At 30.7% G+C, this 15,643-nt stretch overlaps 1 protein-coding gene and 1 long non-coding RNA gene across 3 annotated transcripts in view; one reads left to right on the forward strand and one right to left on the reverse strand.

The window, feature by feature from the left end:
• The window catches only part of side-IV (sidestep IV transmembrane protein), a gene marked incomplete at its 5' end in the record, with an annotated part of 129,095 nt that extends 122,075 nt beyond the window's left edge, over positions 1–7,020 (forward strand). The window contains 4 exons of the mRNA XM_088233867.1: positions 744–897; positions 4,108–4,322; positions 5,644–5,795; positions 6,410–7,020. Coding sequence (XP_088089993.1) covers positions 744–897; positions 4,108–4,322; positions 5,644–5,795; positions 6,410–6,559 — 671 coding nt within the window. The remainder of the gene's footprint in view (positions 1–743; positions 898–4,107; positions 4,323–5,643; positions 5,796–6,409) is intronic.
• A 3,376-nt stretch (positions 7,021–10,396) lies between these two features.
• LOC148276704 (uncharacterized) lies at positions 10,397–15,133 on the reverse strand. Of its 2 annotated transcripts, none has more exons than XR_015823669.1 (2): positions 14,958–15,133; positions 10,397–12,594 (listed from the first exon to the last, which is right to left on the reverse strand). It is a non-coding gene; the product is annotated as an uncharacterized LOC148276704 (long non-coding RNA). The 2 variants fall into 2 exon arrangements; XR_015823670.1 differs by having other exon boundaries at positions 14,355–15,133.
• Between the last annotated feature and the right edge of the window lie 510 nt (positions 15,134–15,643).

The raw sequence follows: 15,643 nt of genomic DNA on the forward strand, positions 1-15,643 counted from the left end.
GCTAATGATACTCAATTATTTTCTATAGCTGCCAGATAAAGAAAAATGAACACCTATTATATGACTGCAAAAATGTGATTATTTATAATTTATTCTTAAGAGAAATTTAATAATTCCATCGATTAATAAATTACAACAGGAATAGCGAATATTTTAAAGAAGGAAATATGGGAGTCACAAGCCTTGTAAATGCCTAGACTCCCAAATTTCCTCTTCTAAAATGCTCTCTATCTTGCTACAATTTGTTAATCTTAATGACTCCCTAGAAGGTGAAATTTATGACTATAAAAATATATATATATATGTTCAATGAATAATTCAACATATATCAGAGTTCTGTGGTGTGGTGGCTAAGATGCTTGACGCACGCATGGATGGTTCTGGGTTTGATTCATAGATATTTGATTGTTCTCAAACCTGGGTGTAATAATATACTGTAATTCACCACTGTAATTAGACTCAGTGACCTGTTGTAGTGCAAATAAAAATGAAATTATGTTTTTTTTTTTAATGTTATACGGCATTTACAGAGTTTATGACATTTCATTGACTGTACCGTACACAGTGTGATCATTATTTAAATGACTTATTCACAATTATGCCCATGTTTGACACATCTGTATTTCTTCAGTACTTCCATCTGTTAATTTTGAGCTCATGGATTCATACTCAAATCGCTGCAAATCTTGATCTTCTTCATTTCACATCCATCTAATAAAGTATTTGTAATCTGTTAATTTTAGGCGGAGGTGGCAGTATTCCGTTAAGCCCTGTTCTGGCTGGCCTCATGGTGACAGCGGCCTTACTGGCTGCAGTGGTTTGTGTGGTCCTCGCAGCTCTCTACAGAAGACATGGTTCTGCTGCAGCACCACTTCCTGCGAAGCATGCTCCTCTGAGGTACCAACAAATCATCTATTAATTTTATTAAATTTTAACTATTTCCTTTTCTTTATTTGTCTCTTCCACTAGACATTTCTGTATCAAAACAAATAATGCACATGCAATATAGTAGTTAATATAACATTTTGTTATTTTCACTTTGGTGAATTTGTGTAAAATATTTTTTTTTCTTCATACAAAAAAGTACTTCTAGTAAACAAAGTACAATCTATTACCCTTTGTTTTTAAATAAAGTATTAAAATGTACATACTATAAATGTAGATTTGTAGTCTAGCAAAAAAGATTTAAAAATAATTTGAGGAAATAATTAAGGAACAGTTTATAGACCAGAAAGAATGTTGTATCTATGTATTTCTTTGGATTGTTGCGCGGTATTGTGGACAACCCTGAAATTATGTGGAGCATTAGTTTTTATGTTTTTAGACAGCGTAAACATAGGCTATTCCACATCCCAATATACAGGACCAACCTATCAATGTTTATGCCTGTTAGAAGATCTACATCTATATTAAATAATTGGACAATAATATTTTTCACGTCTGACGAAGTTTTTTGATGCAAGATTCTTTTACTTTTTTAACATTTTCTAAAGATATTACATGAATTTGTACAACATTATATCTAATTTTATTGGTTTTTTTTTGATTATATGTTATTTTTATTATATCTTAATATCTATATTCTATGGTATTATCTGAATGTATATTTTAATGTAATATTTTGTAATGCACCTACAAGTAAATGAATTGAAATAACCAATTAGAAAACAAGCCACTTATAATTTTGTGTTGTCCGCATTATGGTTAAGATTTTTACTGTTTTCTACTCAAGTACCGACAAACTATGTTCATATAAATTAGTAGGTACTTTTAGGAAAACAGGTTCCTATAAAATACTACCTTAACTAATTTTTTTTCATTTTTCATGGCAACCGTTTGTTTATAAACACAGTTCCAATATTTTACTAGTATATTGTCTGTGATTCAAATTCATTTAAAGAGCTTGTCAAAATGTATATTTTTGTGAAATTCCAAGATACAAAACCGCCAGAAGAAGATTTAATTATTAACGACATGTCTCCAGAAGAGTTGGATGATTACATAACTTCTCAAAAAGACCAGGACCGAGTTTTACATGTAAACACAAACTGTAATGTTGGTCTCTTTTCGGATTATATCAAAGAACAATGTCAGCTTTCAGAAGATGTAGAGTTATGTCTACGTGAAGAAGAGTCCGGTGAAGTGAAAAAATTCTTTGAATTGCCCTTGTGGACAATGGCATCAGAAATTTTAGAACCATTGAAGACCTACACTTTAGTTATTTAAAATATTAGTTGATTAACATTCCATGGGCATAAAAATCAACAAATAATGATAAATTGATGTAATAAATTATTTGATAATTCATTGAACTAAATATTTTGTCTTGATAAAAAATTACAACATTGGACGGATACATACTTATTTTTACACGTGTATTTGCGGATGAAGCAATGATGAAAATGCTTAACATTAGTACTTTCTATTGGTCTACTTTGCATTACCGCCAATCTACAATTTCGATAAAAATTATATTTTCATATGGGGGGATTTTTAACTTTAATTGGATGTTTCCCTAATCATACAATACACGTGGGACCAATAGTAGGCGCGCTTTCTGAAGAAGAACATAGAGTAAATAATGCGCTAGATTTGATTTTAAAAACAGTTTTTTTCCGTCTCCTGGAAAAAGTTGATTTAGATTGGCGGTAATGCACGCTGACAGATAATATTTATTTTTTCACAAAATAATAAATATTCTTAATTGCCAATCCTTTTCTATTGACAACTATCATGAAAAAAATTATGTCCACTAAGCAGCCTTTTCTGGGGTAGGTTAGGCTAGTAGTTTACATAATATGAGCCCATTGCAGGTGAAGTGAACTTGCTGACATTTTAATGGTGAATTATTAAACTTATTGTTTACATTACATTTCTGTAATCAGTTTAAACCAAATACCCATTATTTTTCCTGGTGTTTTATGTGTAATACATCCATGTTAATCAAAAATATCCGAACAGTTTTACAAAAAAAAAATTGGCAAAAATCTCATAGAGTTAAAACATCAAATACCAAAGTTTGGCCATATTGCCAGTTGGTTCACTTCACCGACAATGAGCTCATAAATTATAAGAATCTATGTTAATCATTGTACCTATGTAATACTTTCAAAATGTTAGAACAGTGGCAGCTATCCCTAATGTCCATTGGGTCCATAACCTAGATAATGTTATCTAGAATACTATTAAGCACGTGCGCCGCCAAATATTCGTGTTATATCGAATGCGCGGGTTATTTCTGCATCTGTCCCAAAGTCTTATCTCTAGATTTTCTTATGAGAAAGAAAGAGATGAAACGTCCCGTGCGTACATGAACATCGCAACATTTCTCCCAAAATTAGTCCGATCGCGGGCATTGTCCCGGGAGATAATAATATGAAACAAGGAAGATAAGAATAAGATTGATAATAATAATATGATATTGACATCGGTCTAGACTGGAAGAGGTACGATGATAAATGAATTCCTATATATTTTACATCCCTTCACTTAAAGAACGAATTCTTAATGGAAAGGATAAACATAAGCTTATATTTTCTCGTCTCTTTTTATAAGATTGGAATGAGCTTTTAGAATTCATATTATTATTATAAATCATTTCTTGCACGTGTTCAACTACCTAGTCTTTGTTAGGGTCCTGTTTCGTATGCACTGAACACTCATATTGACAGGTAAAATTTAAAGAATGTATATTTTTTAAAATTTGTTTGTGTTTTAAAAGTTAAATGTACTTACTAGTAATTTTTATTTGTGGAATTACGATGACGACAGTTGAGAGTGAAGGATTTTTTCGACGCTAAAGCGAATTAAGACCCTTTTAAGAAACTCTATGAACCAAGATAAAGTGCACACGTTATGTGAGGTATTTTGTTAATTTGTGTATTATATTGGAAAAATCTCTATAGACATAGATATTAAAATGTATTTTTATTAATAATAAAATACATTAATATGTATTTTTACAAAAAAAATTGTGTGAAAATTAATGTGAAATACACATGTACCTATTTTGTAAAAGAAATAACCCCCCCAATTTTTAACCCCTTCAGCTGCCACTGTGTTAGAATATACTTTTTGGTTTTTTTTTAATAATCTCTGTATTTGCAGATCTTTGGATGGTCTTCACCGTTCAGGAGAAAGTCTCTGTACAGAGAGTTTGGGGGCCCCGGGGCTAGGGGGAATGCACCCTTCCCCTCGTCCACCTTCCCCTCTGGACTACCCCTCGTGTGTAGCAGCCGGGGCTCTCCCTCTCTTGCACCCTTCTAATACCCTCACAGACAACAACGAGGATACAGATCCTGATATTATACCTAATCAATATGGTGAGTCTACAAGAACATTTTGCTGTTAGCGATGACAGAGCCAGTCCTATGATAGGTTCAGTTGGCACAAAGAACCTGACATTTGCTTCTGTTCTGCTATATGCTATATGCTGGTATTCATTCTGCTATATGCTGGTATTCATTTACAAATGTGAATATATTAACATAAAGGACGGTGCTAAGTTACTAAGTGTTAAATGTGTACGAAGATTCCACTTTTGATTCATAAAGGGTTTAATAAAATTGGTCAGTATTTACAAAATCCACTCTGAAAGCTTTTTGTACTCATGGGCAAATGACATTATAAATTGTCAAGGGTTGAAAATAATCGAGGGTGCTAGTGTATTGGTGTTGCCAGCATTAAAATTACTTTTGGTTTGGATTTTTACTGTTTTTTTTATATTTATATTTTACAATTCATCCATCACAGTACACAAATAGAGTCGGTTGTGATCCAAATACTAATTTTGATATTCCATCATTGCGCCGGCAATATCTGTTAAGTGACATTTTGAATTTTTCAATGAGATAATTTAAATAATGTATCTTTTAATGATGGATATTATTTTCAAGTACATTTTTATTGGAGACAAAAAGGAAAAATACGTCATTTTATTTTGACAAAATATTTAACTATGTTTTGTTGAAACAAAATTGTTTAGTGGTGTAATAACTTATATTTACATATAAGTTATTAATTTAAAAATACTTGGTACCCTTCTACTTATTTATTTGACCAATTAGCGCTTTCACCCTCTAATTGGTCAAATAAATAAGTGGAAGAGTACAAAGTATTTTTAAATTAATAACTTATATATAAATATAGCTTATTACATCATTCCAATGGAATTCTATCAAGAATCGTCAATAAATAATTTTAATAAAATAAAAATAATTGTTTAATCTTAATGAGAAGATAAAAATACTTTTTATCGTCTCATTAAAATAAATTGCCGGCGCAACGACGATTTGAAGGCATATATGATGACTACTTATTTTCATTTTTTAAATTTTAACTTTGTCAAATAAATCGCATATGTTTTTGTTATTTTCGTAATTCATCTAGACAGACACTCAAATTATGCCTGTTTGCATTATATTTCCGATTATTATGTAAGTGAAAATCAACCAATTTTTAAAAAAATAAGTGTTCATTGATTAAAACATAGTAAATATCTAATGGTTGAGTAATCTTAATCATAATAATTTATGTATGTATTTTAATCGCTCTCAGAGGGCGATTACATTTCTCAAATAATCTAAGCTGTTATGTGTCAGAAAAAAACATAATAATCAAAAATCATGTTTCTGTCTTTTACAGAAAGGAGGCCCGTTTCTAAGGGATACATGAGCCTACAAAGGACTCCCTCACAACGACTCATTACGAAGGTGTGTGGTGAAGAGGAAAGGTCTGACCCTGATGGAGGTGTATATCAGTTCAAACCCAAAGACCTCAAAATCACGCCTGCAAATGTATGTATTTACTAAATAAACATTTTGTTATAAAAACAAAAGTAACCCAACCTAAGTATCACTAGTCTTTTATTTCTATAATACTCAACATCTTAAATAGCATTTTATGGTGTTCAATATTTTCTGGAATTAAGGTACACCAATCAAGCAAGTGGACACATTTTAATGATTTTTACTCACACCTAAAAATAAAAAAGAGATTCACAAAAACAAAATCCCCAATCTCTTTAAGCCTCATTCCATAAATAAAAATAACTCTTCCTCGTTCCGTAAATTGAAAATTTAAATGTTAATATGTCAAGCAAAGTTATCTTTGTAAGACAAAAATGCTTTAAAATTTGATGATGGTTCTGAAAAATTTAAGTATTGTTGATTTTTAAACCTTTCAAAATACAAATAATGTACATTTATTTTAATATATTACACATTTTAAAGATGTATTGTTTCTTTTACCCATTAACTTGAATAAAAATCATTTAATACAGTTTATTTTTAAGACATGATTACTTTCCAAAGTAAGCTTTCATGGACATAAATTATGTAAAAACATTTTTTACTATAGAGTGAAGAGCTTTGCACTCAATTTTTTTGATATTAACATTTCTTTTTTATAGTCTTACCACAGCTTAGGGCGTGCTCACAAGGGTGTTAATGCCTGCAGCCCTTTAAGTTCGGGAGTGAACGTAACATCCACCCTCACGATGCACCGACTGCGGCCTGAAATAGTCACCACATCTAACAGAATACAGGAAAGCTGTATTTAAATCCACTCCTGATACGATAGTTAATTCATTATCATAGTCAAAGACTTCTAAACAATTATAATCCAAAGTGTAACAGACAAAAGACAGTGATAGAGACAAATCTTAAAAGTGGTTATTGTACCTACACAAAATTATTTGTTTCAGCTTTAATATACTTTAAATTTTGATTGTGTAACTTTTGTCATAGGTAACCAAAACTTTTTGTAAGCTTTGCTTCTAAATAAGGATGTTTAATTGTACCAGAAATTGTAATTTGATATATTTTCTTGGGCATAATAACAATACAAAAATTTCATTGTTAAAAAAATTAATTAAAAACAGTAAAAACAAAATAACAGACTTTAGAAAAATGTATCAATGTTTTTACAATTCACATTTTAGTACATTCATTATAAACGCATTTGACCATGGTTAAAAAAAAATACACACTGAAACATCTAAGGTAACATCACAAGTAAAAATTTTAATGAGGATTTTAAAAATCTAAAAATATACATCATTGTCAAAAGATTTTAGAAAACTAGACACTAGAGTTCAAGTTAAAAATGGAGTGCATACTTATATATCTTCTAATCTCACAGTTTTCTGTTATGTACAGACAGCATTTTGGGAAAGGTCTACCATTTTAAATTAGCACTTTTTAAACCTGTGCATCCTTACAAACTGCTTACATCATTCCCGAAAAGTCAGACAAAATATTTAGACATTTATAATAACTACATTTTGACAAAAAAAGTAATGGAGCAAGCAAGCATTAGAAAATATAGTAAACTTAATTTTACCGATTGCAAAGGAAACACAAACAAAATACCTACAACAGTTTTTTTTTTTCACCTCTAATGTGGATCATTATTTTTAAGCTAAACTAAAATAAAAAGCTGTAGATAATATATATGTGGCCAGTGATATTGTTATTTATACAGTAAAATATTAATTACTTTATAATTCAATAATTCCTTCATATAAACAAACTTTATTCAGATTAGGACAGTTATTTTTACTAGTTAATAGATATTATATGTATGTATATAATGTAAATAAATACTGTTACTACATTGTTGATTGTATCATAAAAAATCTGAGAAAATTAGTTTAACTTAAACAGCTCGCGGTTGGCATCACTGCAACAAACATCGCTTACAAGTATGGAGCGGTAACATAATATGTGATGTTTGTCCCATAGGGCACGAAACGTTTTGTTTGCGGGTAATTTGAAAAATGTCTATTTTAAACGATTGCTGAAAAATTATCTGTGGAAAAATACAGTCATCAGTATGTTTTTTCCTCTATTTAAAATAATTTTTAAATAATAAATGTGAAAAGACAAATTCTAAGAAAGAAAGCACTATAAAATGACGTTTTAAAAATATTAAAATTCCAGTTTAATATATCTTAAATCTCTTCGTAATTCATTAATTTTCATTTTAATATGAGTCCAGGGCTGGTATTCCAAACGTTCTTGCTGCCGTATTATCTCGTGTATTTACATACAAAATACACGACATTCAGAATAGCACTCCTGATAATAATATTCCATGCAGATTTTGCTAGCATATTTGAAATCACATAATCTGAAAATATACCATAGATAAAAAAACCATCTGTTTTGGAATAGAAATTTTCAATAAAAAATAATTCAGATTTCTTATTTCTCGATGTCATTTTTTTGTGTCCCCTAAACCATTCCGTCCTGAAGGTAAAAAGATTATTGTAATGCGTAATTAATAAACTTCAATATCATTATGTGTTTTATGTTATAAATAATATCCTTCTTATTTGCGATAAAACTACAATTAAATATAACTTTCACAATAGAATCTAAATCCAAAGATTATAATACTTTTTTGTTAAGGTACCTACCTCAAATTAATGATGTTATGCTTACCGGGAAAAATAAATTATCGTTTTTAAAAGAACTATCTTTCCAAAAATTAAGATTTTTAGTTTTTCTCAATGCTGAAGTTTAATTTTAAGAATATAAATGTAAATAGATTTTTATACTTTTATAAAAAAGATATTTTAAAAATTCCAAAAATAAATGTTTCTATTATTGATTTTTTAAAGTATATATAAAATATCTATATTTATTTTATTGTTATATAAAATCCATGGATCTTTACAAAATAAAACTCGTTTAGTAGGTGTTTTTTTAAAAATATTATAGTTATATAAACACAAATTGATGTTTGGTTTATTATTATTACGGTACATAGGAAAAAGTTTTCTGTTTCAAATATTGACTAAGAAAATTTTGTAAATTCTTGTAAATAATAATGATAAATAATATTTAGTTACTAAATAACTTTGCTGAGTGTTGTGAATTAAAATAATAACCCCTTCTCTAAGTTTCATGTGTATTTCATTATACCATGATAAAATTATTAATCTATGGCCCTGAAGTAATGCATATTTTATGTAACGTAGTCTTTTTTACGTTTGCAATTAAACATTGTTTTAAATCAAACATTTTCCTATACAACTATGTAAATGCTCATGTAAAGATATCAACATACTTTGTGTTGTTACTCTTTTTTTAGCCTAACTGTAAATACGTAATTATTCATTCTTACTTTATGTTTTGTAAATAAACATTACAGATCATTAACCCTTTCAGACCTGAATCAATTCCTGTGAATATTTAAAAAATGTTATATTGTATTCTGCATGTATTAAATGAATTAGATTTTTAAAATCTTTTGTACTTAATAAATTATTTCATGTTCATTAGAATGAAAACTGAGTCTTTAACTAATAATACATTATGTTTATTTAATCAAATCAATTTATTTGAGTGAAACATATCGTCAGGTTTCTGGCACAAGTTAGTAACTAACATTTCACTAGTTGTAAGATATCGACCTTGTGGTGTAATGGTCAGCGCGTTTGCCTACCATTCAAGAGGTCCCTTTTTGATTCCCGACATGGTTGATACTAAATATTTATTAAAAAGGGTGTTTCTACACTAGAATATTTCATAGTTCCTGGACTGGTACGAAGCTGGTGGAAGCGTAAGACTGATCATCTTACCTTCATGTAATAAAAATGATCAAGATACGCTGAGATTGGTGTACCAATGCAGTGCCCTATGCACCATTAGGTGCCGAAAGGGAATAATGAATGAAATGAATAAAGATATTACACTTTTAAAGTTAAAAGCTCATTCCAAATCAGCAATTCAAATAAAACCACATGTAGAATTTTATAAACATTTTTTTTTCTATTTATAAAATCAAATTATTTCTATTTACTTTTTTAATAAAGATGATTTAATTCCAGCTATAAAAAGATCTCATTTTCCGAAAATGTGTATTTACCAACTTGTTCCAGAAACCCAACGATTATGGAAAACTTGCCTTAAATATAATTTAAAAGGATGACAGAAATTCGCTTCAAAACATAGCAGTTAAACTAAAAATGTACTTTTCTGTGTAATGCTGACGACTACCAACTTAAGCAAAAAAAAATTGAGACAGGATTACCATTAGTAAAATAATAAGATCTGTTTTATTTAATTATTTGGGTACAAAGGCAAACAAATTTTTTAATTGGTGTATATTTTTATTAACATCCGGACGGAAAGGGTTAAGTGAATTATGATTTGTTTTAGTTGCTATTTTAATGACTATTTTTCTTTAGATTATGTAATGGAGTACATGTCTCAATAATAGCTTAAAACATCATTTATCATAAGCATGAAATAGTTTGGAGATATTTAATAAAATAACAATTTGTTGTATATACCTATAACATAATAGTTTTAATTTTAACTGTGATGATGTATTGATATTTCTATAACTTGAAATTATGAATGTATAATTAAAATAAAAAGATTCAACATCATTCGGAGAGGCTGTTTTATTTCTCTGAACATGTAGGATAGCGTGACAAATTCGCGAGGTAAAAATATTAAAATATTTCGCACATAAAACAAATTAGGCCTGGTTATTTGATCATTACTAAATCTAAAGTAATATTGTTATAATGAAAAAAAACTAATCTTTTTTGAAGGTAATAGGAATCTTTTATTACTTTTGATTTTTAAAAAGAAATGAGCCACAGTAAAAATAAGAAAAAAAAACATTTATTAAACAACAAAAAAAACATCCTTTTGTCATAGTGCTGACGTTGTTTTTTTAGATAAATTTTTGCATTTTTATTTCCAAATATTTCAGTTTTAGGCCATTTTATTTAAGATGTAAAAAATCACAGGTAGTATCGCGCTACACTACCATAATCTTATTTGTGTGTAAATGTCTTTCGTGGACTAGTAGGCATAATTAACGAGGAAAGAAATTAAACTCGTCTGAATGTCTTTATTTATTTTTCTTTGTTTTAATGAAATTATATTTAAAACAGGGTAATGAAAATAGAAATAAGAGACGTACAGTTTACAAATCAGATACATGTATGCGCGTAAGTTAGATCCAGAGAGGTGCCGGTTTGTGAAGTATATTCATGTGGGTCATTCTTAAGCTTAAGCATAAATTGTTTATTGAGGTATCCCCTCATTTTGTGTCGATCGTTCTCAGTGAGATTGAATGTACTATTGGTACTCTCGAGTCACCAGCTAGGCTCGTTGTAGGGAAAGAGACAAGCAGTAAGTAAAAGTGCTAGATCATTTGAAGAGATCCGCTGCTGTGCACATGGTGATAGACATAGCCGTTAGTTCAGCTCATCATTGGAGTTGCTTGTCTTGCACACTTTGAGACAAAATTGTTTGGCTTCGGATTATAAGCTTTAGGTATTTCTTGAACCATAATCTATCTCATATGCTGCACATGTACCCTTATTCTCAATAAACTGGCACCTAAAATATTTGGATATAAGCTGCCAGAGTATATGAAAGTAGTCCGGACTCTCATATGAATTTAACTCACTTGGCTGCTGACTTGTATAGGAATACCTATGGCTTTGAGGGCCCATATTGCTCCACTTAAAAGCTTGACGTGTTGTTTGCTTTATCTTTGTCCATTTGTATCAGGTCTACACACTGAGTCAATTTCAGCTCCCCTGAACTGTACTCAGCGGTACTGGTAGAAATATTGGTTGCCCAATAACAACACGAGCGCCTGCCACTTGAGACATATGGCACTCTTAAAGCTGCCTAACGCGTTTTGTTGACAAATTCTTCATCGGCTTAAATTTGGTACAATATGGCCAGAGCAATTGAGCTCTTTTATGATGCTTCAAAAGCTGCATACTCTTGTAATTACGTGGCATTATCAGAAACAGGCAATTTTATAACGTTTTGTAAACTGTCACCTGACAAAAGTTTTCACTTGTTTTCCATATTTCATATTTTTTTGCTAAGCTTACATTTTAAAGAATCTCAAGATCTACATGACGACATACGAATAACTTGTGTAACCCTTTGCGTTGCGAAGTTATGACTAATTCTTTGGTTGCGCAGAATGAATTTCGAGGCTCTTTTCTGAAACCCCTCCCAGCTTGATGATGTAAGTATGCAAACAAGCATTGGACAATATTCTATTTTTAGAATATATACACCACTTGGCGCCACAACCCTCGGGCCGCGACATATATTTAAATATTTGGCGACAACAAAAGCGTTTCATCGATAATTCTGATTGGTTGGGACGTTTTCAGGTTAAAAAACGTGTTGGAAAGTGGAAAACAAGTTGTGGTAGAGCGAGACTCGAACCTCGGTCTTCCTGATCCAGAGTCCGTGACACTATCCATGAGACCACAACTCGTCTGGTTAGGTAATTTAATTAGGTTAACAAAACCTTTAGGAAGTATTCATTTCCAGAAGTCTATTTGGAATAACAGGTCCAGGCCATATTCAAATTCAGTTCTTTTCAACTAACATCTAAATATTTTATGTATTGATTATTTTGATTATGTGTAAACGTAATCAAAATATTCCAATTTTTAAACTATTCCTGAAGCTGATATACAGCTCGCCTACTACATGTCGCACACCGCATCTGGGGACTTGAGTCTCCTTAGCAGCGCCATTGCCATTGGAAAAACACTGCTCGAAAGACCTGTCTGTAATCTGGTAGTCTTGATGTCTATATACAAAAAGAAAAAAATTCAGGCATCCATAATATGTACATTGGATTGAGAAAAAAAAGGAAGTGAATCTTTATCGACTGGAATTAAATTAATTATGTATATATGATCAATTGGCCGAAATGTTTAAAAGATTTGAGTCTTGGTAATTGTAATAAATTTGTAAATGTAAATACATAGTAATATTATGATAGAAATAATCAGGTTTCGGTCCTGAGGCTAGGGTCTCGGACTCACGGATCAGGCCATGCCTTTGTGGGATTTTTGTTTACTATTTTTACTGTTAATATGTATTTCATTGCTATGTAATTATCCTTTATTTGTTGAATACTCTGTTTTACCTCTTATGTATATTGTAAAAAAAATAAAAAAAGATCCGTGCTTCGAATCCCACTCTACCCCAACTTGATTCTTATTTTCTAATAGTGAGTTATTTACAACTCGTTGAAAATGGCCCTCAAAATTAAATATTTGGGTAAATCATAAGAACACAAATATTTATTTTTTCAAAAAAAATTATATAAATATTAGTAATAAAGAAATGTGAAGCTGAAATATAGACTAACGTGAGTAGATTATACTATCCAATTAGTCCAATGATAAAATAAGATGCTCAAAAAAAAAGTGTACTTCATCCAATAAAAACAAAAAAAAGTTTTTCTTTTTTATTACGATTTTATAGAATTTATTGTATTTGATTTACAACATTTTTATTATCTTTTATATTCCATTTTAATAAGAAAGGCAAGCATTTCACTTACGCGTGACTATCTGTACTCATAAAATATTCAACATAAAATAAAAATATTTTTTAATTATTATCGAGATAAATTGAATAATGATTAATATTTTACTTAAGGTATTTGTTCTGCATTAAACGGTCTATATCAGGAGTGCCCAACTTGATCAGGCCCGAAATCTACTTTATACTGTCCAGAGTCCATGCGATCTACCGATCATTTAATCAGAGTTTTATAATAAACTTTACAATAGATTTAATTAATACACATATGATGTAATGACTTATATTTACATATAAGTTATTAATTTAAAAAATACTTGGTACACTTCCACTTATTTATTTTGACCAATTAGCGCTTTCACCCTCTAATGGGTATCTTCAGACTGGTCTAGCGCTTTCAGACTGGTCTGAAGATGCCCATTAGAGGGTGAAAGCGCTAATTGGTCAAAATAAATAAGTGGAAGTGTACCAAGTATTTTTTTAATTATAACTTATATGTAAATATAAGTTATTACATCATTACAATGGAATTCCATCAAGAATTGTCAATAAATAATTTAAATGAAATAAAATACAAATGTTTTTTTACAACGCATTTTTTTATTTGTTTAAAGGAATATTTTGAGGCTTGTCATTAGGTGGGATAGAGGGGATATGGAAGGAGGTAATGAAAAATACACCACAACACTCAGACCAATTGAGAAAAAAATCTTTCTTGGATTTTTTTCATGCAACTGGCGGGAATCAAACCCGCGACGCCAGTTTCACAGTTAGCTGTCTAACCAACTGCGCCACGGCGCCGGTCATGCAATATGATTAGATAAATTAAAGAAAATACGCAATTTTTTAAACTTGTTTACTGTATGGAAGAACAGAGGACAAATTTGAAAATAATTCTGAGTAACAACTTAGTGTGAGCATCTTGAGCTAGAATAGCAAAGTCAGGTTTTTAGATGGATATTGCCAACCTTAAATTATGAAATGTATGAGCATTTGTCATGCGAGAACGGTACTTACCTTTCGTTTGATTGAAGTATGAAAATGCCGATTCACATAAATATATATACAATAATTCAGCACATTTTTTAAAGTAAGGATATTCCTCGTTAGAAACCAATGTCCAGAAATCTATACCAGAGCCTGACCTTGCTGTCAAAATTATATTGCATCACAGAGTAAGAATTTCATTTTCCAGTGAAATATGATCCGTTTGAAACATCTCTGGCATTTTTTGGAACATTTCATAAGTGTCATTAATATCATTATTGAATGGATACCTAATTGATGAAATCGACCAACCGCTTAATTTCTTAGCCTTGAGGCGATCGACAGGCCTAATAGACGCAATGGACCGGTTGGCCATTGCTGATTTATTATATGAAATGGGCTTTGCCAACAATAAAACTGGGGAAATAGGGTCTTTATTGGTGTCTTTCGAGGACAACTATCCGCGTCAATTTGCTTTCTTTGTCTTTTGGAAATCGTAAAATTTAAACAAGAATGAGTAGATACGTAGGAGACATATTTTTAACAGCAGCCTAATAAAAAAGGTCTTAAACTGTGAGTTTTCAGCGCATGGTCAATAATCAACCATAATCACCAATATGTAAAATAACCAACCATAATCAAACTTAAGTAACGATTTATTCCGGTTTAATGTTTGAATTTCATATTTGTGGGAGATTGAAAACATTAAGCACAATTGTACATTGTCCACAATATAACGACGTAATGACAATGTGATACATATAACCACAAAATTATACATGTGACAGTGACAGGTGACAGTTTTCTCTAGTAGATCAAAGGCAAAGAAAAAAACATAGACTAGAACATTCCTTTGCCCGTTGAAACGTTGAAATCACACATTGGCGTATATTTTTTTTGAATGCACAGATAAACAAGAGACACGCTGTGATCTCGTTATGACAAAGGACAAGCAACTTCGCACGTGGCAAGAATATTGTAATAAGCCAAGGGAAGACATGTTTTCCAATTGAAACCAAATGTAACAGAGAAGCCTTAGTTTTCCAAAGTAATTCTGAACAAATTTGAGACATCTTCTATATTGGACCCTGTTGTAATGGTTCTCACCTGTTCAGAATCCATGTCCGGGACTCTGCCATGTGCGAATGTCAGCTTGAGGAGGAAGATCGAAATCTTTTTTTTTTTGGATGCCCCTTAATGATTGTTATCTTGAGTTCCTATCCGACCTCTCCGATAACAACATCCCGTCCCCTATTCATATTCTTACTCTCCTGTCTCCACCCAATAAACGTGTATTTAAAATTATATGAAAATATCTA

Source organism: Micrasema longulum, unplaced genomic scaffold (genome assembly GCF_059751315.1).
Source record: "Micrasema longulum isolate JH-2025_06_02 unplaced genomic scaffold, ASM5975131v1 h1tg001159l, whole genome shotgun sequence".
Lineage (NCBI taxonomy): Eukaryota > Metazoa > Arthropoda > Insecta > Trichoptera > Brachycentridae > Micrasema > Micrasema longulum.